The 25,170-nt window shown below is 44.8% G+C and overlaps 1 protein-coding gene across 2 annotated transcripts in view; it reads right to left on the reverse strand.

Annotated features, from left to right (window-relative positions):
* Positions 1-25,170, reverse strand: part of slc8a3 (solute carrier family 8 member 3) — a 371,642-nt gene that overhangs the window by 26,948 nt on the left and 319,524 nt on the right. For both annotated transcript variants that reach the window (XM_078406259.1, XM_078406261.1), the window contains exons 5-6: positions 21,134-21,258; positions 12,239-12,338 (exon numbers count right to left, since the gene is read on the reverse strand). In XM_078406259.1, coding sequence (XP_078262385.1) covers positions 12,239-12,338; positions 21,134-21,258 — 225 coding nt within the window. The remainder of the gene's footprint in view (positions 1-12,238; positions 12,339-21,133; positions 21,259-25,170) is intronic.

The raw sequence follows: 25,170 nt of genomic DNA on the forward strand, positions 1-25,170 counted from the left end.
AGCCAAAACGGTACACGACAGTGCAACAATTTTAGGCCCACCCTACTCAGCATTCGCCTGTGGTCTCGATTGATCAAGTTATGTTACATTTTAAAAGAAGCAATTAACTTAATAAACTTTAATAAATGCGCCCCCCCCCGCCGGGAGACGCGGTGCCCATCCCAGCACCCGTCCCGGCGCCCGTCCCGGCACCCGTCCCAGCGCCCGTCCTGGCGAGCCCTGCCCCTGATCTGCATCCCGTGGTGCGGCGGCAGAGGGTCAAAGAAGATGGCCGTCGCCATCGAGCTGCCGTTGCAGGAGAGGTTTGCACCCAGCGGGTCCACGGCTCGCTCTGGCCGCCACGATGGCCACCCGGGGCTGGGGTGAGTGGCTCCCTCTCCCCTTTCCTCTCCCCCTTCGCCTGCCCACGGCCCCAGGGGAGACTCCCCGGCCGGCAACTGGTCCACGGGTCGTCAGTTAGGGGAGGGTTGCCGGGCCCGCTGGAGAGGTTTGGGCCCAATGGGGGTTGCCAGGCCCGGAGGAGAGGTTTGGACCCAATGGGTCCACGCCCGTCTAGTTACTTCCTAAAGCAACGGAGGATGAACAAATGAAAAACTCCAAAGAGTTTCGGGCGATCCAGACTCATGGCTGTGAGCCTCCCATTCAGATCAATACCTACCCATCTGCTACTTTAAATGTTGAACGTACAATAGCTTGCTGAGCTGTAGAATTGTTTGGACATTTCCAAGAAGTGCCTTCACAAAATGAAGCCGACTGGCATGGTGAAGATACTACAGCTGATGACCTTTAAAGCACTCACACAAATAATCCTTGTAAAGAATTTATGCTATTTTGGGGAATTTCGGCACCCATGTCATCACATGCCCTTTCTTGATAAAAAAAGGAACTGGCAAGCCAGTAATTCCTGACAACGTAAGGCTTTTAAAACCACAGCCTCCTCATAACACAATTGTCTGCCTAGCGTGTCCTACATTCTGAAAATAATCTATTTTTAAACTGCTCACAGAAGCACAGGCATCAGACTAAAAAGACGATTCAGAGGAGAATAAATATTGTTTTTGTGATTTCGTTTTTTGAATTTATATTTTCTCCAGGTGGAATTTTCCCCATCACACACTTCAAATTTGGTTGGGTAAAGCAAAGTTCCTATTGATAAGATAAAAACAAAACCGCTGGGAGAAGTGGTAGGAATGTGGGGAAAATTAAGTGGGATTAGTGTATATCGGTGCATGCAGACTCGGTGGGCAAAATGGCCTATAATTGTGCTATATGAATCAATACAGTTATATTAGTGGAGATGATCCAAACCTTGGTCTAAGATGTGAGTTTTGAAGATCTGTCTACAGCCAGACGTTTGAGACAGAGACCTGGATAAATTTGAGGAAGAAATTCCAGAGTCTAGGCCTTTGAGAGCTGGAGGCATCTAACTCATAAGGTGGAGTAATTAAATAATGGATCCAAAGTTAGATGAGCACAAATATCTTGGAAATCTGTAGAACCAGAGGAGATGATATGGATATGGAAAGGTGAAACCATGGCAGCTTTACATGATCAGAATAACATGAGTCAATGGGATGGACGGGTTGTGATGTTTCAAGAGGCCTTCTTCATCTGAACTTGCAAAGAATCAGTCGTTTATTTAGTTTAGAGATACAACTTGAAAACAGGCTCTTTGGTGCCCCGAGGCCCTGCCGACCTTTGATCACCCGTTCACACTTGTTCCATGTTATCCCATCTTCTCATCAACTCTCTGTGCTTGGGGGCAATTTACAGAGGCCAATTATTCTGCAAACCCACAAATCTTTGGGATACGGGTGGAAACCCACGCAATTACAGGGAGAATGCACAAACTCCACACAGACAGCACCAAAGGTTCGGATCGAATCTGGGTCTCTGGTGCAGTGAGACAGCAGGTTTACCAGCTGTGCCACTGTGTGCCCTCATACAGTTTATTTTCATCCAGCTTTGCCATACATAAGAGCTGAACTAAACTTACTTCCTTGCCCGTGCTGAAGATTTGTTTAGTTTAGTTTATTGTCACGTGTACCGAGGTACAGTGAAAAGCTTTTTGTTGTGTGCGATCCAGTTAGTAAAAAGACTATGCATGATTACATTTCAGCCGTCCACAGTGTGCATGTATCATAAAGGGAATAACGTTTACTGCAGGATAAAGTCCAGTAATGTCCTATTACAGATAGTCCGAGGGTCTCCCATAAGGTAGATAGCTCAGGACCACTCTAGTTGATGATTTAGTTGCTTGATAACAGCTGGGAAGAAACTGTCCCTGAATCTGGAGGTGTGTGTTTTCATACTTCAGTGCCTCTTGCCTAATAGGAGTGGGGAGAAGAGAGAGTGATCGGGGTGAGACTCGTCCTTGATTATACTGGTGGGCTTGCCAATGCAGTAGATGGAGTCAATGGAAGGGAGGTGGGTTTGTGTGATGGTCTGGGCTACGTCCATAATTCTCTGCTATTTCTTGCAGTGTCTTGGATGGAACTGTTTCCAAACCATGCTGTGATGCATCCCAATATTCCCTTCATTGCCCTTGTGCAAACTTGCCAGATATTTATGAATGCATTAGCTGGAGCCGCCAGAGGGAATACATGAGCTGCAGCTGCTCTGTCTACAGCGGCTTGACATTGTGCATTGAGTTAAATGGTGAATAAACAGAGCACGTTATCACAGAGTGCAAGGGATACAGATGACAATCTGACCTGATAATGGATTAGTTGGTGATCTACTCTATTCTAAAACCAATTATAGAAGGATGTTACACCAATTGTCAAAAATTCTCTCATGTCACCTTTGTAATCCCTTTAATATATTGGCTTGATGATAAAACTGATATCTTACGCGGCGTGGACAAAGGCCAAGAAAGGAAAGCTCTAAACTCGGCTGTGAAACGTCCATGATGTTCAATCCAAGTTGATCATCACATTAGTATTTTAGTTCCCACTCATGGACAATCAGACTCAGAGCATGTAGAAGGCTTCAGACATGTTAAAGACGAGCTGCTCAGGCAGACAGGATGTTCGCCCACTTCCAATTAGTTTAGTTTAGTTTTGAGATACAGCGCGGAAACAGGACCTTCGGCCCACTGAGTCCGTGCTGACCAGTGATTCCCATATGCTAGCATTATCCTACACACAAGGGACAATTTACAATCTTTACTGAAGCCAATTAACCTACAAACCTGTACGACTTTGGAATGTGGAAGGAAACCAGAGCAATTGGGGAAAACCCATGCGGTCACGGGGAGAACGTACAACTGTGATCAGGATCAAACGCAGGTCTCTGGGACTGTAAGACAGCAACTCTACATCGCTGTGCCACAGTGCTGTTTCTTACTGTTTTCCCTGCAAAACTACCCCTGCAGGGAAAGTGATGCTAAAACCCATTCCCTCAGAATCTGAGACCCATCCCAGCTGCTAATTGTGATCATCCTCTCACTCTGATCCTCGTTTCTAATTCTACCCTCCCATGTCACCGACCGATGCCTTCACCCACAAACCCTGTTCTTTCCATCCCCACCCTCCATTTGCAATGCAACCCCATAACCTAATTATTTATCTCTACATGGTCTCTGATGAACACAGAACACAGACAAGTACAGCAAACGAACAGAGCCTTCGGCCCATGACAAGACATTATGATAAACTAATCTCATCCACCTGCATGTGAGCCATATCCCACTATCCATTGAATATCATAAGTTCTAGAATTAGGCCATTCGGCCCATCAAGCCATTCAATCATGGCTGATTAATCTTTCCCTCTCAACCCGATGCTCCTGCCTTCTCTCCATAACCCTTGATACCCTTACTAATCACACTCTCCTTTAGATTTCCAACTTATGAAACCTATGAGAGTCTTAACTTGGCCTGTCAGCTGGGCCCAGGGTCAGGCTTGGTCTCCACAGCAGTCTGTGGCATAGATTCACTACCCTTTGATTAAAAAAAATCCTCAGGAGGAGCCATTCAGCCCATTGGGTCTGTGCCAGCACATAACAATCAAGGATACAGAGCTAATGGGGGTAAACAACACTAAGAGGAAAAGATGAGCCATGAACATATTAATTGGCAGGGCAGTTATGGGATAGACAATAATAGACAATAGACAATTCGGCCCTTCGAGCTAGCACCGCCATTCAATGTGATCATGGCTGATCATTCACAATCAGTACCCCGTTCCTGCCCACTCCCCATACCCTTGACTCCACTATCTTTAAGAGCTCCATCTAGCTATCTCTTGAAAGCATCTAGAGAATTGGCCTCCACTGCCTTCTGAGGCAGAGAATTCCACAGATTTACAACTCTGACTGAAAATATTTTTCCTCATCTCAGTTCTAAATGGCCTACCCCTTATTCTTAAACTGTGGCACTTGGTTCTGGATTCCCCCAACATTGTGAACATGTTTCCTGCCTCTAATGTGTCCAATCTCTTAATAATCTTATATGTTTCAATAAGATCCCCTCTCATCCTTCTAAATTCCAGTGTACACAAGCCTAGTCGCTCCAGTCTTTCAACATGCGACAGTCCCGCCATTCCGGGAATTAACATAGTAAACCTACGCTGCACGCCCTCAATAGCACGAATATCCTTCCTCAAATTTGAAGACCAAAACTGCACACAGTACTCCAGGTGCGGTCTCACTAGGGCCCTGTACAACTGCAGGAAGACCTCTTTGCTCCTATACTCAACTCCTCTTACATAACATAACATAACATAACAACACTTTATTGTCACTCGGCACAAACACCGAGCGAAATTTCAGCAGCCACAAGACACAACAAAAAAGAAAAAAACACAGGACACCCGACCCCAACACAAACATCCATCACAGTGACTCCAAACACCCCCTCACTGTGATGGAGTCAGCAAAACTTCCCCTCTCTTCCCCCCGCACCCACGGACAGGCAACATTCATTCCATTGGCTTTCTTCACTGCCTGCTGTACCTGCATGCTTCCTTTCAGTGACTGATGCACTAGGACGCCCAGATCTCGTCTGCATTCCGGATGCAGAGCAGCCGACTCTTGCTTGTATATCTGATGCTGTGGCCTAGGGAGTTGCTGCTGCACCCTGTTGCCCTTCTGTGATCTGAATGAAAACCCCTCTCAATTACCTTGGCATAGACCTGGGAGCACCTTGATTCCAGATATTGACCTATCCACAATGTGTCGGGTTGTGTGTGCATTCCCTGCCCAGTACCTGCCTGTTCGTCACTGGACCAATTCAAGCAACTTCTCAGCCTCTTCCACGTTGGGTATTGCTGCTGTTATCGATCAACGGAGCGTCGTTGGTCAAGGCATCAGCATTCCCTGCTCTTTCTTGCGACATGGAATATCCTATTGAGTATCAGGTCTCACATGGAATGCATCCTGAATTATATCCTCAGTTCTTAGTATGGTTTAGTTTAGTTTAGTTTAGAGATACAGCGCAGAAATGGTGGCTTTGGCCCACCAAGTCTGTGCCGACCAGCGATTTCCTTTACATTAACACTATCCTCCACACTACCAAAGCCAAATTAACGTACAAACTTGTACGTCTTTGGAAGAGGTTTAGTTTAGTTTAGTTTACAGATACAGCACGGAAACAGGCCCTTCGGCCCACCGAGTCCACGCCGACTACGACCCCCACACACCAGCACTATCCTACACACTAGGGACATTTTACAATCTTTTACCGCAGCCAATTAGCCTACAAACCTTTAATGTCTTTGGAATGTGGGAGGAAACCAAAGCACCAGGCGAAAACCCACACAAGTCACGGGGAGAACATACAAACTCCATACAGACGGCACCCGTAGTCAGGATCGAACCCAGGTCTCTGGCGCTGTAAGGCAGCAACTCTACTGCTGCACCACAGATAGTGCTTCAGTGTGATTTGAACCCATTACTCTGAGCCAAACACACTGCCAACTGAACATATTAATGGAGTGTAAAAACCCATAACGTCTTAGAATATATTTAGATTGTCCTCAAGAGCAGAATTATAGGCCTGACTGACATTGTTGTATGGAAGTAATAAACTGACTCATATATCCCTCTGATTTCAGAGCTCTGAATTATGTTTCCAGCTCTGCTACACATCTCATTCAATTAGGCTAGTATTCCACAGCAGTCACTAAGGTATTTAAGAAGATTACAAGGTTTGTTAGCAATGACAGAAAGGCGCTCGTTCTTCTGGTGGGGAGACCAGCACAAGCGGGATAGCCTGAAAATTAAAGCGAGGTTGCATTGCACAAACACTGGGGTAAATGAGGCGGAGATACACCCATTGTAGGGTCAACTGGGATTTGAGAAGTCTCCATTGAGATGCATCAGGCAAGCAGCACAATCTCTTGCTCACTGATGGTCGAACGATCCAGACCAACTGCATATTGCGAAGGCAATCTGTGTATCAGCTACCATCCCTAACACCTCTCCATACATTGTCAAAAGACACAACAAGCTCAGATGGGTAACCAAAGGAACGAAGGTGCTCCTACTAACATTGAGTTGAGTTGAGTTTAGTATATAATCACGAGTACTGAGGTACAGTGAAAAGCCTTTGTTGCGCACTAACCAGTCAGCAGAAAGACAATGCATGATTACAATCGAGCCATCCACAGTGTACAGATACATGATAAAGGGAATTCAGATTGTGAGGCCTCATTCCATGCCTGGGCATCTTCAAATAGGTTTAAGGTGAAGGGGAAAAGATTTAGTAGGAATTTGAGGGGTACTTTTTTCACATAAAGGATGGTGGGGTATATGGAACGAGCTGGCAAAGGAGGTAGTTCAGGCAGGGACTATCGCAACGTTTAACAAACATTTGGACAGGTACATGGATAAGACTGGTTTGGAGGGATATGTTACAAATACAGGTAGGTGGGACTAGTGTAGATGGGATATGTTGGTCAATGTGAGCAAGTTGGGCTGAAGGGCCTGTTTCCATGCTGTATGAGTCTAATACAACTCTAATACAAAAGCTAACATTGCTCGACAGCCACCATCTGTCACCGGACACGGCTATTCTCTCTCCCAAGAACTGCATTAGTCTTCTCAATGCTTCTCACACATATAGGGCAACGGTGGGTCAGCATGATGGCCCTTAGCCTCCCTAAGGAATGATGGCCTGGAACAAGCATCCTGGGGGTGTCTATGACCGACAAGCCTGAACTAACAAGAAGAGGGTGGAGTATTCTACCCTCTGCACCCGAACAGCTGTTCAAATAGATTCTAGGGCCTGAGGGTGGTTTGCCGCTGGGAGAGCTGTGTGATGGGAGTAGTTTAAAGAAATCTTTGTGTGTCTTTGTTATAAATCATGGCTGAATTTCAACTTAACTCCAGCTATTCCTTTTGATGTGTAACCTCTTGATCTCCTATACTTTGAACATCCATACTTGACAAAAACTTGTCAGACTCAGTTTTGAAACATTGACTATTGCAACCTTAACAGCTTTTAGTGGGAGAGACTTCCAAGTTTCCTGTGCCCCTTCATGTTAAGGGTTGGTTACCGATCTCACACCAGAAAAGGTGGGCATGAATAAAGAAACACAAGCACAAAACAGATCTGGGATAAACTATAGACAATAGACAATAGGTGCAGGAGGAGGCCATTTGGCCCTTCGAGCCAGCACCACCATTCAATGTGTTCATGGCTGATCATTCTCAATCAGTACCCCGTTCCTGCCTTCTCCCCATACCCCCTGACTCCGCTATCCTTAAGAGCTCTATCCAGCTCTCTCTTGAATGCATTCAGAGAATTGGCCTCCACTGCCTTCTGAGGCAGAGAATTCCACAGATTCACAACTCTCTGACTGAAAAAGTTTTTCCTCATCTCAGTTCTAAATGGCCTACCCCTTATTCTTAAACTGTGGCCCCTTGTTCTGGACTCCCCCAACATTGGGAACATGTTTCCTGCCTCTAACGAGTCCAACCCCTTAATAATCTTATACGTTTCTGAGGCTATGACAATAGACAATAGACAACTAAAGTCAACTCTTTCAAGAGAGAGTTAGATATAGCTCGTAGGGCTCACGGAATCCAGGGATATGGGGAGAAAGCAGGAACAAGGTACTGATTTTGGATGATCAGCTATGATAATTTTGAAGGCCATAGAACCTATTTTCTGTGTTTCTATGTTTCTAACACTTTGACTTGCCACTCTGTTTCGCCTGACTGCCATTTAGAATATTTGTAAAAACTGTAGTTGGCTATAAAAATGCACCCAATAACTGCTTTGATTACTGGAGATTCACACTGATATCTGGCACTTTCACGACAGTCCTTAAATGCAATTTAAATTTACATTCAAAGAATTTGATCACCACCCAAATTAAACCAGTCTACAAGCTGAGCAAATGTCAACAGTTCTCTGATATTTTCAACTGGATACGAACACGTTTTCTCTTTCCCAATTCTGGTGAAAGGTCTAGGATCTGCAATAATCTCCAAATGCAACCTCCACTGCTGGCCTGGCTCACACATGATTGGTGAAGCCCAGTGAAGTGCAGGGCCTTCCCAATCAGACATCCCACCCACGGATCCGTTTGACTGCACCCACCGGCTAACCAGCTGTCAAAATGATTGAAAGATTATGAATATCTCCGGTATTCAAAACCTATTACAAATTAACCTTACGATAAAGAATGTTTAAAGTTATTGCAAGAGTATCAATTCATAATAACAGTTTAAAGAATTAGAAAACCCAGAAGGGAATTAAATATTTAAATTAACCCAATTAAAATTTTAAAAACTGGAAATTAATATAATTACTGCTCTCTCTCACTGCTGCTCTTCGTCATTCAAATAATGGGTTTGCTGGGTTTGGGCTAGATTATCTGAGTAGTTGTGTAAAGTGTTGGTAAATCAGCCGAGGTTGACATTTGCCCGTCACCCTCCAATGTTGGGGCTTGAGTGTAAAATCACAAGGATAAACCATTGGTTCTCTCCAGAGATGCTGCCTGACCTGCTGAGTTACTCCAGCATTTTGTGATACCTTCGATTTGGATCAGCATCTGCAGTTATTTTCCTACACACCTTGCCGCTCTACTGCGATTTCTCCTCAAGGTATGTCTACTTTGAAGAAGTTCCTCTCCTCTCTTCGATGAGAGTTTAACAACACGCTCTCTCGCTGCTCCCCCTCTGTGATTCCTCCTGCCCTCCTACTCTACATTCCCACTGTCTTCCTGTCTCCACCTATATCCTTTCTTTGTCCCGCCCCCCCCCCCCCCCCCCCCGACATCAGTCTGAAGAAGGGTCTCGACCCAAAACGTCACCCATTCCTTCTCTCCAGAGTTGCTGCCTGACCTGCTGAGTTACTCCAGCATTTTGTGACACCTAAGGATAAACCATGCTGAATTCTGAGTCATCAAAGTTGCTGGGGGTCAAGGGGAGGTCTGCACTTCCACATGGATCGTCAGGTAAACTCCAGCAGCTCGACAGGGATCGACGGGGATCACTTTTCAAGGAAGAATATCCTGTCCTATCTCATCTCCAGGGGCGGTGAGTGTGCAGAGAAAAGCTTTTCACTGTACCCCAGTACGCGTTACAATACTAACCTTAAGTAAACTAAAATAATCATTAACTGGAGCCAAGGGATCACACACAGGATGGAAACAGGCCCTTTAGCCCACTGAGTCCATACCATCAACCAAAAACACCTATTTACACCAATCCCACACAAATCCAATTTTTATTCTCCCCACAATCCCATCAACTCACCCACATACAACCACTCACCTCTATACTAGAAGCAATCTACAGTGGACAATTAATGTATCAACTTGCATGCCCTTGGGACGTTGAAGAATACCACACCAGCTGCTAGAAATACATGCGGTCATAGGATGAAAGTGTGAACTCAATGTAGGCAGCACCAGACATCAAGTTAGAATCTGGTTCACCAGTGGTTTGAGATAGGAGTTTAGTTTAGTTTAGTTCAGAGATACATCGTGGAAACAGGCTCTTTGGTCCACCGGGTGTTGCCGACCAGCGATCCCTGTACAGTAGCCCTATCCTACACACTAGGGACAATTAACAATTTTACCAAAGCCAATTAACCCACAAAATTTTGGAGTGTGGGGGGAAACTGGAGCACCCGGCAAAAACCCATGGGGTCATGGTGAGAATGTACAAATTCCATACCGACAGCACCCATAATCAGGATCAATCTCAGGTCTCTGGCGTTGTAAGGCTGCAACTCTACCACTGCGCCACTGTGCCACCTGTACAATATGCACTACCAGCATTGCTGCCTCTCAGTTCCAAGCCATGATTTTACACGGGTTAGATTTAATGTTTTCCAAGACTGTACTAAATTTGGGACGGCTGTGCAGCATAAGCACTATTGCATTCCCACCTTTTGCAAACTCAGTTGGTAACGAAATTGCGGGAAGAAAAGTCGATTACAATCGACTCCCTAGTGTTTGCAGAGTGTGTGCTGACGTGTGTTTTGAGAAGAGCTTTTCAGTGCTGCCAACAAATCAATTTGACCAATTGATTTAGTTAGACCCTGGTGCTTACACTTCCTATTTCTGACGATGGTCTTGGGTGACAGACTGGACTATGCAATGTCACTTTAGTGGAATTCTTTCAAAGGCCTACCCATCTGAATGAAAGATTTTGTACATTCAAATCAAGAATGGTTTGTATTCTTCCTGCACTATACTCACTCAGCTCAGCCAAGATGTTCAAATTGATTTCCTCGACAATAATTATTTAGTTGACATAATGCAGCAATAGATTCTACAGAACTGTACAGCTCGCAACTTAATCCTCTCAAAAGCTTTTATTGCTTTCTAGCCAGATGGTAATGTTGCTACTTTGTGACCATTTGTGATATTCGGGGGGGGGGGGGGGGGGGGGTCAAATTTTGCATCCTAGCAGCAAACAGTGTCGAAATCTATCCAAAGCTATGAGAAATGGCAAGAAAGGTAGATCTGTTGTTCAAAGACAAGTTTGTGTAGGAAGGAACTGCAGATGCTAGTTTAAACCGTAGACACAAAATGCTGCAGTAACTTAGAGGAACAGGCAGCATAGATACATAGATACATAGACAATAGGTGCAGGAGTAGGCCATTCGGTCCTTCGAGCCAGCTCCGCCATTCAACGTGATCATGGCTGATCATCCACAAGCAATATCCCGTTCCTGCCTTCTCCCCATACCCGTTGATTCCGCTAGCCCTAAGAGCTCTATCGAACTCTCTTTTGAATGTATCCAGTGAATCGGCCTCCACTGCCTTCTGAGGCAGATAATTCCACAAATTCACAACTCTATGTGTGAAAAGGTTTTTCCTCATCTCCGTTCTAAATGGCCTGTCCCTTATTCTTAAACTGTGGCCACTGGTTCTGGACTCCCCCAACATCGGGAACATTTTTCCTGCATCTAGTGTGTCCAATCCCTTAATAATTGTATTTGTTTCTATAAGATCCCCTCTCATCCTTCTAAATTCCAGTGAATACAAGCCCATTCGCTCCATTCTTTCATCATATGATAGTCCTGCTATCAATAGACAATAGGTGCAGGAGTAGGCCATTCAGCCCCTTTGTGCCAGCACCACCATTCAATGTGATCATGGCTGATCATTCTCAATCAGTACCCCGTTCCTGCCTTCTCCACATACCCCCTGACTCCGCTATCCTTAAGAGCTCTATCTAGCTCTCTCTTGAATGCGTTCAGAGAATTGGCCTCCACTGCCTTCTGAGGCAGAGAATTCCACAGATTTACAACGCTCTGAGTTGACCTCGGGAATTAACCTCGTGAACCCACGCTGCACTCCCTCAATAGCACGAATGTCCTTCCTCTGGACAGAAGGAATGGGTGACTTTCCGGGTCGAGACCCTTCTTCAGACTGATATCAGGGGAGAGCGAGATACATAAATAAGGAAGTGAAAGGTGTAAAAACAGGACAAAGGGAATAGAGATCAAGGAAATGTAGAATAGATCATTGTTAGCTGGGAGAAGGTAACAACAAAGTAAACAGATAAAATGTAGTCGGAGACTCAGACTGGCCGGAGAACTGGGAAGGGGAGGAATGGAGAGAGAGGGAAAGCAAGGGTTACTTGAAGTTAGAGAAGTCAATGTTCATACCGCTGGGGTGTAAGCTGCCCAAGCAAGATAGTTTTTGTGCTTGTGAGTTACGGGCAAGCAGTTGGTACACATGTCTATGTTTCACACTGTAAGATCAAAGGAAGTTATAGCCTGTCTTAAAAACAGTCAACAAATCAGACACATTTAAGTTAAATTTCTCACCTGCACTGACTGTGATGGCCTCCATGAACTGATCCCGCCAGGAATGTGTCCCGACCACAAGTGCAAGGTTGGTCTTCTTTATGAGCTTGTCCACTGTGCTCTGCCAGTTAAAGGATGCAGAATTAATGGCTGGACCTAATCACAATGAATCATCCAACACCATTTGACTCATTCTGCATGTTCTGGGCTCCCCAGTTAGTCCCAATAACCCGCTTTGTCCCATAGCCCGAAAACTCTTACTTGTTTACACTTGAAAATTAAAGTTGGCACTGTAGAAAAGATTCACGGTGAAAGACTACATCCCACCTCAGAGTTGTGATGCTCAACGAGCCACAATAGAAATACTCCCTTCCCCTGCCGTTGCCACAGTGGAAAATCAGATCATGATTCAGGTGAGTTAGTGAAAATGAAAGCGTGGAAAATTCTTCACCCGTTCTGCTAGGTGAACAAAGTGAGTCCAGGGGAACAAAGGACGGGCGAGAAAAGGGAGGTGACATCCAAGGAAGTAGACTGCTGGAGGCCCGCCACAGCCTGGGGCTGGCCTAGAACAGGCACCTCTTGTCAGAACGAGAGCACAAACTTTGAAAATGGCCACCAAAACATGTCGCCTCCTGCATGTGGCTCAGTAGATTATTCCTGTACACTTGCTAATTGGGGATCTTGGTGGTAATTGACTGGACTGTTTATAAGGGAAATAATTTCATTGTGTTAACAATTAACGTATGTGACAATAAAACTACTATTGACTCTATTGACAGGTTACAATAAGTTCACGTAATCGGAGTAGAATCAGGCCATTCAGCACATCAAGTCTACTCTGCCATTCAATCATGATCTCTGCCTCCTAATCCCATTATCCTGCCTTCTCCCCATAACCGTTGACACCTATTCTAATCAAGAATTTGTCTATCTCTGCCTTAAAGATATCCACTGACTTGGCCTCCACAGCCCTCTGTGGCAATGAGTTTCCACAGATTAACTGCCCTCTGACTAAAGACGTTCCTCCTCACCTCCTTTCTAAAAGATCGCCTATTAATTCTGAGGCTATGACATCTGGTCCTGGACTCTCCCACCAGTGGAAACATCCTTTCCACATCCACTCTATCTATGCCTTTCATTATTCTGTAAGTTTCAATGAGGTCCCCCTTCAACCTTCTGAACTCCAGCTAATTACAGGCCCAATGCTAACAAAAGCATCTCATATGCTAACCCACTCATTCCTGGAATCATTCTTGTCAACCTCCTCTGGACCCTCTCCAGTGCCAGCACATCCTTCCTCAGACATGGGGCCCAAATTTGCTCAGAGTACTCCAAATGCGTCCCGACCAGCGCCTTATAGAAGAATGACCCAGATTCACATTGCGGGGCACTAAGTAATCTTCAGCCCTGACAGTAAACAAAAACTGATCACATTTAAAACAGTATTATTTGTGCAAATAATTCCATATGCACTACTCCTAAGTTAGACTCAAACAGCTGGAGTAACTCAGCGGGTCAGGCAGCATCTCTGGAGCAAAGGAATAGGTGACGCTTTGGGTCGAGACCCTTCTTCTGCACCAGCAACTGCAGTTCCTTCCTCCACTCCTGTTTCTGATTTTTCCTGAGGAAACGACTGTTATCCAGACTCTGAGTCTATTCATTGCCATTGATAAAGCATGCTGGCTGAGGCCATTCGACCGTTTTCAGCTCACTGCAGCAGATTACTAGATTCTTACTTGTAGGAAACCCTTGTCAAAAACTACTGAAAGTCGAAGAAGACTTTGCACTAGTCTGAAGAACTTCAAAGTATTGATGAACTGCTTTTCTTTTACAAACATGTTGATTCTCTCTGACAATGGCTTGGGTCATTGCATCTGCAAGGGCACCCTGGTACATCTGACGTCACTCTAATGGAACTATAATTATTTAGTCCCACCACTGCCTTCTTTGAAAAATTGGAAGAACACTGGCATGTGTCCAGCCAAAGAAACATTAACATTTTCATTGTTATCTGCGGGATTTATCGCTCAGTGGCTCTTCATTCTCGAGAGTGAAACATAGCGTGCATTTGGCATCTCTGTCATTACTTCAGAGTTCTTCTCCACTCGTTTTTGAGGATCTTTCAATGACTTAACATAGTCAATGATCACACCAACCGTTCACATTCCCCTCAAATCTATTGCCATCACCACAATCGTTCACTTAGCTGATCCAATAGAAGCTTTTTGTTAATCTTATTTGTTTTGACTTGCTATTTATAACGTATTTTAATTACTTCTTATTGCCTTTGACCGTGCACTAGGACTTCTTCATAAAATTCATCCGCATTATAACCCTGTAATATTTTTTTTGTTTTTAGCCTTTGTATTTATGTTTTGCTGGGGTGTTGTCAATGCCCAGCAGGGTTTAATCACTAATCTCGTCCAAAAAGGGTCCGAGCGGCACAGTGCCACAGCTGGCAGAGCTGCTGAATCACAGCACCAGAGACCCGGGTTCAATCCTGGCCTTGAGTGCTGATTGTGTGGAATTTACACGTTGTCCCAGCGACCACGTGGGTTTCCTTCCACATCCCAAGGATGTGCGGGATTGTAGGTTAATTGCCTGCTGTAAAGTGCCCCGAGTGTGTAGCTAGTGGATGTGAAAGCGCGATAACATAGAACTGGTGTGAATGGGTGATAGATGGTTGCCATGGAATTGGTGAGCCAAAGGGCCTGGTTCCATACTGCATCTCTAAGTTCATAATTTATAGAGGCAGAATTAGGCCATTCGGCCCATCAAGTCTACTCCGCCATTCGATCATGGCTGATCTGTCCTTCTCAACCCCATTCTGCTGTCTTCTCCCCATAGCCCCTGGCACCCGTTACTAATGAGGAATCTGTCGATCTCGGCCTTAAAAATATCCATTGACTTGGCCTCCACTGCCTTCTGTGGCAATGAATTCCACAGATTCACCGCCCTCTGACTAAAGAAATTCCTCCACTACTAAGTATTAAGTACGCTGCCATTTTATTGAAGCAAGCTCTTTCAAAATTACAACCAGAGATATCTTGTTCCTTGGAGTCTACCAACCAACTGAAACAAGATAATATTGTGATTATGTAATCTCCCACAGGGCGTCCTGATTCCAAGCCAACTTTATCATTAAGTTCTAGACCATGCAATTAATTGGCTGGTTTAGCAAAATGGGCCTCTCTTATTTCAACAAATTTTATAAATCAGATTGGCCATTGGAAGAAATAAATTGACTTTCTCCCAATGATCTTCTTTCAGCAGCAAAGTTCCTTTCATGAGCTGGGTCATGCTCCTTATAAACCAACACTTCCAAGCTTAGAAACGGTGTCACAGGATCAACAATCACCTTCTTACTGTCAACCACACTGAATATCAATGTTGTACTGTGGATTGCTTTAAAAGAAAGACACAGCAGCGACATCAGGTAGTGCTATTGCCTCAAAGTATAGTTTAATTTAGTTTAGAGATACAGTGTGGAATCAGGCCCTTCGGCCCACTGGATCTATGTCAACCAGAATCACCTGTACACTAGTTCTATCCATACACTAGGGACAATTTACAGAATCAATTAACGTCCAAACCTGGATGTTTTTGCAATGTGGGAGGAAACCAGCGTGCCCGGAGAAAACGCACACGGTCACAGGGAGAATGTACAAACTCCGTACGGCAGCACCTGAATTCAGGATCGAACCGGGGTCTCTGGCGTTGTAAGGCTGCAGGCTCTACTTATGTACAGCCACTGTGCCGCCCCAATATAACTATGGTAACCCGGCTGTCAACATGCGATGTAAAGTCAGCAACTGAACAGGACTTGAACCATGGATCCTGAGATTAATACTGTCAGTTTGATGCTCTACCAACTGAGCTACCCAGACTGTATTCTCACAGCCTAAGTTCAATCCTGGCCCCTGGTTCTGCCTGTGTGGTGTTGGCATGGTCTCCCTGTGATCGCATGGGTTTCCCCAGGCTCCTTAGTTCAAGAGTCAAGAGTGTTTTACTGTCACATGTCCCAGACAGAAGAATAAAATTCTTACTTGCTCCTCCCACACTTCTTTCCTCCCACACCCCAAGATCTAGGACCCGTCTGTAGTGGGGTCTCGACCCGAAACGTCACCCATTCCTTCTCTCCAGAGATGCTGCCTGTCCCGCTGAGTTACTCCAGCATTTTGTGTCTAACTAAGATATAACAGGTTGATTAGCTGTTATAATCTGTCCTGTGCACAGATCTATGACTTTCTTATTCACAATCTATGACTTTCTTAATAGCCATCTAAGAGACTACAAATCCGGTGTGGAAATAAGTCATCCTCGATACTGAGGGACTGCCAAAGAAACATCCTTGAAGGCCTTTGTTCAATACTTTCACAGAAATTGGACCTTGATGGCAAAGACAGCAATTGATGTCTCTGTCTAATTGCCCTTGAAAAGGAGACAGCTCCTAACGTTCCTGCACAACTGCAGTCCATTTGACCAAGGTGCTCCCACAGAGCCTTTGGATAAGGAGTCTAGGATTTATAGCTGAAGATGATGAAACATCTGCAATGTATTTCCAAAAGGAAGCAGTGGGCATCTTGGAGGAGAACTTGCAGGTGGGGGTAGTCCACACGCACGTGTTGCCCTTGGTGTTTGCAGGAAGGAAGCATAGATAGGGTAGACAGTCAGAACCTTTTTCCCAGGTTGGAAAAGCCCAACACTAGAGAGCACAGCTATAAGCTGAGAAGCGGGAAAGTTTAATGGAGATGTGCGGGGCAAGTTTTTAACAGAGTGGTGGGGGCCTTGAGCGCATTGCCAGGGGTGGTGGTGGAGGCAGATACGACAGTGGCATTGAAGATGCTTTTAGATAGTTGCATGGAAGTGCAAGGAATGGAGGGATATGGATCATGTACAGGCAGATGAGATCAGTTTATGTTGGCATCTTGTTTGGCGTAAAAATTGTGGGCCGAAGGGCCTGTTCCTGAGCAGTTCTGTTCGATGTTCTATGCAGGGGAGGGCAATTAATTCCCACGCATGCTGTAACGGATATGGAACATTTTGAGTCCACACCGACCATCAATCACCCGTTCACACTACTGCTACGTTATCCCATTTTAGCATCCACTCTTTGGCCATTTAAAGAAACCAATTAATCTATAAATTCACACGTCTTTGGGTTGCAGCAGGAAACCGGAGCACCCAGAGGAAACCCACGGGGTCACACAGAGAACGTGCAAACTCCACACAGGCATCACCCGAGGTCAGGATCGAACCCAGGTGCCCTGCACTGTAAGGTAGCAGCTCTGCGACCCCCTCCAATATTGGAGGTAAAGAATGCTGAGGGTAGTGAATTGAGTGCCAATCAAGCAAACTTCTTTTGCCCTGGGTCGTAGAAAGTTGTCAAAGCTACATTCATTCAGGCAACTGGACCATCATCCATCTTGCTCTTGGCTTGTGCCATTTGGACAATGGAAAGGTTTTGAGGTGTGAGGAGATGAGTCATCCAGGACGCCCGACCTCTGATGTGCTCTTGTAGGCGTGAGATTCAATAGACGTGATCCGCAGATTATGGCATTGAGAGCCAAGGCTAGGTGGTTATACTCTATTGTCAGACATGGTCACTACCTGGTACCACTGTGGTGATCTGTACACTAGGCATTAACTACAGCTAAACCAACTTAAACCTCCATTCTAAGAGTCTGAAATAGCATAGCGTGTGTTCAGATTTTCAATATTCCCTAAAAATGGATAGCAGAGGAAAATATGATCAATTATGTGTTTTGCTCTCTGTCTTAGAGTCATGGAGTCATAGAGTGATACAGTGTGGAAACAGGCCCTTCGGCCCAACGTGACCACACTGGCCAACATGTCCCAGCTACACTAATTTCAACTGCCTGTGTTTGGTCTTCTTTATGTTTGTTGTAAAATTCCAAGTATCTAATTTCCAATTCCCCTTTCATTTTCCTGTTAACTCTGCCCAGCCCTGCAGGAGAGCCACAAGTTCAGATGTTTAAGTGTGAATGTAGCAGACGGACCGGGATGTCAGGTAGTTCTGAGCAAACTTTAAAGCGCACTTCCAAAGCTTATGGAGATGAAAATGTGCAATCTTGCTGGGAAAATGAGACTCAAGTAAAACAGTTGTTATTTTGGAAGATTGCTTGACATTGGTACTTACAAAAAGATGCAATCACTGTGAGTGGGTTTAATTGTTGTGGTTCTATTGTGATTAATTAAAGTCACAAGGGTGCCAAGTTTTCTGTTTGTTTTTTTGTTTGTTGTTTTGATGTGATACAATAAGAAGCTACCACTTTTAGAACAGGAATTACTGTTTGAATAACTCCATGTGTCCTCCCATCCTGCAGATTCCCCCTTGCCTCTAGCAAGCTCGGCATTTCTGTCACTTTCTCTGTCTGGGGAACAGGAGCCATGTTTGCAGGTGTGTTGAAACACATTACATAGTCCACCATCAATTTTCCAGCACCCTTGGTTGCAGAGCCTTGTTGGATTATCCATCTTACCGGACCAACAGAGGTCACGCAATAATAATTCAACAGTACACCTCTGACCCACTGATTACACACCTCCCCACCTCTCTAAAGTACCACGGATTGCCAGAAATCTAAATAAAGAATGAACAATTAACAAAGAAGTAAACAATTAACTCTTTCAGGATGGGGGCACACGTCACACGCAACACGCAAAACTTTTGTAATTCTCTCTATAATAAAGAAAAATCCCCAAACACCTGTCCGGCAGATCAGAAACACTCTTCAGGAGTCAGGTGTGGATTTATCAATGGCCACTGTCCACAGAAGACTTCATGAACAGAAATACAGAGGCTACACTGCAAGATGCAAACCACTGGTTAGCTACAAAAATAGGATGGCCAGGTTACAGTTTGCCAAGAATTACTTAAAAGAGCAACCACAGTTCTGGAAAAAGGTCTTGTGGACAGATGAGACGAAGATTAATTTATATCAGAGTGATGCAAGAACAAAGTATGGAGGAGAGAAGGAACTGCCCAAGATCCAAAGCATACCACCTCATCTGTGAAACACGGTGGTGGGGGTGTTATGGCCTGGGCATGTGTGGCTGCTGAAGGTACTGGCTCACTTATCTTCATTGATGATACAACTGCTGATTCTGAAGTGTATAGACACATCCTATCTGCTCAAGTTCAAACAAATGCCTCAAAACTCATTGGCCGGTGGTTCATTCTACAGCAAGACAATGATCCCAAACATACTGCTAAAGCAATAAAGGAGTTTTTCAAAGCTAAAAAATGGTCAATTCTTGAGTGGCCAAGTCAATCACTCGATCTGAACTCAATTGAGCATGCCTTTTGTATGCTGAAAAGAAAATTGAAGGGGGTTACGGCCCCAAAACAAGCATAAGCGAAAGATGGCTGTAATACAGGCCTGGCAGAGCATCACCAGAGAAGACACCCAGCAACTGGTGATGTCCATGAATCACAGACTTCAAGCAGTCATTGCATGCAAAGGATATGCAACAAAATACTAAATATGACTACTTTCATTTACATGACATTGCTGTGTCCCAAACATCATGGTGCCCTGAAATGGGGGGGACTATGTATAAACACTGCTGTAATTTCTACATGGTGAAACCAAAATGTATGAAAATGGCTTTTATTAAAATCTGACAATGTGCACTTTAGCCACATGTGATTTTTTTCTATTACAAATCTCAAATTGTGGAGTACAGAGGCAAATAAATAACTGATGGGTCTTTGTTCCAAACATTATGGAGGGCATTGTATAATAACTTTAGCAATTTTCAATATTAATGGAAAGTACAATGGGCTTTTTGAGATCTCATTACATTTAATAATGCATACCCACCACAAATGAGGAGAACAGGTTCTGTGGCTGCAAAAGCGCCTGGTTTCACTTGGAGCAAAGTAACAACAAACCTTGCTGCTTAAAGAAACATTTCGCTTTACTGCATCTGTCAAATATTATCTATTCTTTCACGGCCTGCGCAAGGAAGAAACGGACTCTTTTCTGGGGACAGGTTTCATGGGTGGGGTTATACAGCCATCTAAGTACATGTGCTCCTCAATTTACAATGGGGTGAGGTTTCGATAAACCCAACCAAAAATATCGTATGTTGAAATGCATTTAATACACCTGATCACGTGACCGGAAGCGTGTTTCTGTTGCCCAGCGTTTGCACCATTGTAAAGTTGGAATATCCTAAGTCGAAGCATCGTTAGTCGGGGAGCATCTGAATCTTGACTGGGGAGGAGGGAGTCTGGCAGAAGGCCGCTAAGTGGACCAGCAGCGGGAGACAGTGCAGGGCCAGCGATGGTAGGGAGGGCCGCTGGAGGCCCTGCAGCAGCCTGGAGCTCGGCTCCCCAGCCGCCTGCCACAGTTGCGGGCTGGAAGAGTCGTGTTCCACGTCTATATGGAGTGTGTGAGGTTGCAACCCCTGTTCCAATACCTAAAGAGGCTGCTTCTTGCCTTCGGGCTGCACTTCACACTCACCATCCTCATCTTTGGACACGGGAGTGTAGGATGCAAAAGTGAGATGACATGGAAGTAGTATGTGGGTGATCAATGGTTGGCGTGGACTCAGTGGGCCGAAGGGCCTGTTTCCATGGTGCATCAGCAACTCTTGCTGACTTTGCTTATCTTTAACACAAGAGTCACTGAATAATGACAGATTTCAGGAAACCTTGCAGATTTATCTTTCCTCTCTAACCCTGGGCTTGCAGTAGTTAGTAGCAGGTTACCCTCCCGCTTTCACCCCTCTACCTAGGCCCGGGAGGAGGGGGAGGGGGAATGGGGGAAATAAATTACTCCCTTATTGTCACTCTCTAAGTGTCAACGTTTCAATTTCCCCCTTATTCTACTGTACATATTAAGTGCTCTGTAATAGCTTAAAATGAAATTAAATACTTTCTTTTACCTTGAATTCATAAGACTCCTCGATGATGACCTCCAATTTGGGACGTTGACCCAGAATGGGTTTACCCATTTCTGCAATGCGTTTTGCTTCCTCCTCCTCGATTGTCAGTTTCCGGTTAGTGTCATCTGCAAAACAAAATGTTTAATTCATCAATTAAAGCCGCTGAGTGGATGTTTTCCTGTACCTGTGCCTCCCCCCCCCCCCCCCCTTTTCCAACCCCCACCACTGCCCCTGTAGATTTTTCCAAATGCACATTGGTAGCAAAGATGTTGTTCTGCTTTGAGATGTGGAATCAAGGAACGGCAGATGCTGGTTTACACAAAAGGTCACTAAATGCTGAAATATCTCAGAGGTCTGAAGAAGGATTCTGATCCGAAACATCACCTAACCACATTCCCCAGTAATGCTGCCTGACACGCTGAGTTATTCCAGCACTTTGTGTGCTTTTTCTGCTTTAAGATAGCTTCATTTAATTTTCCTATTGATCCATGCTGACCACAAGCAGTCTGATGGGTCATAGATGTAGGACAAATGCCTGCAGAATTAAATATTATATGTAACTTCAATCCTGAATGACTTTCAAACAAACTCGACATGAAATGTTTAAGTATCTCAGCCGGTCAGGCAGCATCTCCAGAGAATAGGAATAGGTGATGGTTCCTGTCAGAACCCTTCTTCAGACAGAATCATCATCTTTAGTCTGTAGAAGGGTTTGAGGTGAAGGGGAAAAGATTTAATAGGAATCTGAGGGGTAACATTTTCACACAAAGGGTGGTGGATGTATGGAACAAGCTGCCAGAGGAGGTAGTTGAGCCTGGGACTATCCCAATATTTAAGAAGCGATTAGACAGGTACATGGATAGGACAGGTTTGAAGAGATATGGACCAAATACTGGCAGATGGGACTAGTGTAGCTGGGACATGTAGGCCAGTGTGGGTAAGTTGGGCCGAAGGTTTCCACACTGTATCACTCCATGACTCTTGACTAAGGGTTCCGACCTGAAACATCACCTATTCCTTTTCTTCTGAGATGCTGCCTGACCTACTGTTACTCCAGCATTTTGTGTCTAGCTTCGGTATAAACCAGCACCTGCAGTTCCTTCCTACACATGCCTTTCATCCACCTCAGTTTCAAGGTTTTCCTGTCAGTACAGATTGCCGAAAACAAACTGAATCAAAAAGCAAATCACAACCGTGGTTAAAACGAAAGACCATACACCAACTACTTGTTATTATCTGTAATGTTTGCAATGTTTTATCTTTCATCTTTCTTTGCCGACCTGCCCACAGGTATCCATACCCCTCCTCAGGGAACCAGTTGGTGCTAAGTCGATTGTACAACAAGCACGCTGATCCAGATTAAGCAGAGCACGACAAGTTTCCTTTTTCAGCGCACGCACAAGCTTCAAAGTTAACAACTTCCAACAGAAGTTATGTTACTTCAGCGAAGACTAAAGGTACAAACATAGCATTGAAACTGCACACTAAAGTGTGATACATCTGTATGCTTCTGTGCTAATGGTAAGAGATTAGAAGTCTATTTCAGTCACTGAGTGCCTGTGGTCCAAGTCAGCGCCTGAATACTAAGAGACTGCATGTTTCCCGTGCTTCCAGTTGAATCTTCAACCACAGAGGACGTTCCTTAAATATTAAGGTTTGAACCAGTCATTGTAAAGGGTGCAGGTGAAGTCCAGAGTAATTGCCCTTGCACCTCTGCACCCATCCTTTGGGTCTATTCACTGTAATATTCAGGGTGAAGATCGATTGTCTGCGAACTTGTGCTTGATTTGGACTGACTGATGCAACAAGGCACGACCTTGCCAGTCCATACTCAGAGTATGTTCTGATCGATCACAACAGTGTTTATAAATAAACTGACCGAACGTTAGAGGCACGGAAACATTGAATCAGAATGACATAGACTGAATAAATTACTTAATCAGCATTTTAGCTGAAGTTAGGAGTAAATTATTCCCCAGTGGTTTTCATCATTTCAGAGTTGGGAATATTCATACATGACTTTGTAAATGGGCAGAGATAATCAGGTTATGAATGAAAAACGAAAAGAAAGTGAGGATAATCTAACGTTCCACAAAACTTGTCAAGGAACCATTAAAGCTATGGTTTCTAGTCTGCTGCTTCCAATCTCTGGCATTGCCACCCTATATCTCTGCATCTCCCAACTTTTCTGGACTCTTTTAAAATGATCCTTAAAACCTAGGATTAAAAGTTTCAGCCATCTTCTCTTGTGCCCTACCATGCATCATATTCCTATGAAGTTCTTTAAGATTCACTTCATTAAGAATGCTATAGAAATGCCAATTATTGTTGCAAAATAACGCTACAGTGCCCAGACGCAAAGTGCTGGAGTGGCTTAGCGGGTCAGGCAGCATCTCTGGATAAAAGGGATGGGTGACGTTTCAGGTCGGAATCCTTCCTTAGGCTTGTGCCAGACTGATAACGCTGCCTCAGCTGCTGAGTTACTCCTGCACTTTGTGTCTATCTTCGGTATAAACCAGCATCCGCCATTCCTCTCAACACTACAGGGCTGTAGTGCATCTTCAGAGACAAGAAAAGTTTCAGGCCTTATGAATAATTGTTTTTCCATAACAATGCCGCAACCAATCAAGGATTGATTTTATACCTCAGTAAAATCTTGCTGGAAAGAAAGATTCTTATTACATTTTATTTCAGTCAGCTTGAACCTTAGTAAGTGATCTACACTCCGTTTAGTAGTAGTTCACAGGCAAAGTCCTTCCCAGATGCATTAAGCCTGTCATGGCAACTTAGCTTCAGATGTCCATGAAGCTAGATCATTCAACCAATTTTGTCACAAGCACAAAATGCTGGCATCCAAATGACTTTAAGGTGCATCGGATGAAAGTGTTACCACTGTAAATACCTGAGCCGGTACTTTTGTATTTCTGTAAGGACATTAGAAACCATAAATCTTATGCCTCAAGTGAATTGTGTGAGCAAACAAAATGCTACACAAATTTAAAAAAATAACACTTCATGAATGCATTGAGTCATGGCATCATGCACACATGTTGTATTTTGTATATATTTGTGCAAGTAAACTGAAACATAAAGCTTCATTTACAAGATAGCTCTTCTAAATCTGTTTATATATAGGGGCGTGGCTGTGTTCTGCAGCTGCGGCTCACCGGCAGTCTCTCTGGTTTTTTTTGTTGTTTTTTGTCATTGTCGTCGTTAAATGTACGTTTTGTTTTATTTTTAACTCTGTGTATGTGGGGGGGTGGTGGGGGGGTTGGGGGAAACCTTTTTTCAAATCTCCTCCTCAACGGAGATGCGACCTTTACCGTGTCGTATCTCCGTTGGCGCTACGGCCTAACACCGTGGAGTCGGCGGCCTCCAGCTGGGATTGACCTCGAAGACTCCGGTCGCAGGGCCTGGACTTACCATCTCGGAGGCTTCGGCCGTGGGCCCTGCAGACCGCATCATCGGGAGTTCGCAGGTCCCTGGCTGGCGACCGGTTTTTGGGAGCTCCAGCCATAGCAGCTTCGACCGCCCCGAAGCGCGAGGTACGATCGACCCGCCCGCAGGCCCTGCGTGGCTCGGCCGCAGCACTTTCCATCGCCCGGTGGGGGCTCAGGACTTTCATCGGCCTGCTCGGCTCGGCCCTGGGACTTTCCATCGCCCGGTGGGGGCTCAGGACCTTCAACGGCCTGCTCGGCTCGGCCCTGGGACTTTCCATCACCCGGTGGGGGCTTCAAAAAGTTGGGAGCCTCGATCACCTCGTGGCACCATGGGAGAAGAATGAGGAGGAGATAAGACTTTGCCTTCCATCACAGTGAGGGTATGCCTAGAGCAATCACTGTGATGGCTGTTTGTGTAAAAATTATATCTGTGTGTCCTGTGCTTTTTGATGTCTACTGCCGGACCCTGACGTGAGAGGACGCTGGCGTTGTGTATTCGCCGCTTTTCCGTCAGGATAGTTTGTCTGTTTGTTTCTATGTTAATTGTTTTTGTAAAGCGCTTTGAGCACCCGATAAGGCGCTATATAAAATAAATGA

The sequence above is a fragment of the Rhinoraja longicauda genome, chromosome 10 (genome assembly GCF_053455715.1).
Source record: "Rhinoraja longicauda isolate Sanriku21f chromosome 10, sRhiLon1.1, whole genome shotgun sequence".
NCBI classification, from domain to species: domain Eukaryota; kingdom Metazoa; phylum Chordata; class Chondrichthyes; order Rajiformes; family Arhynchobatidae; genus Rhinoraja; species Rhinoraja longicauda.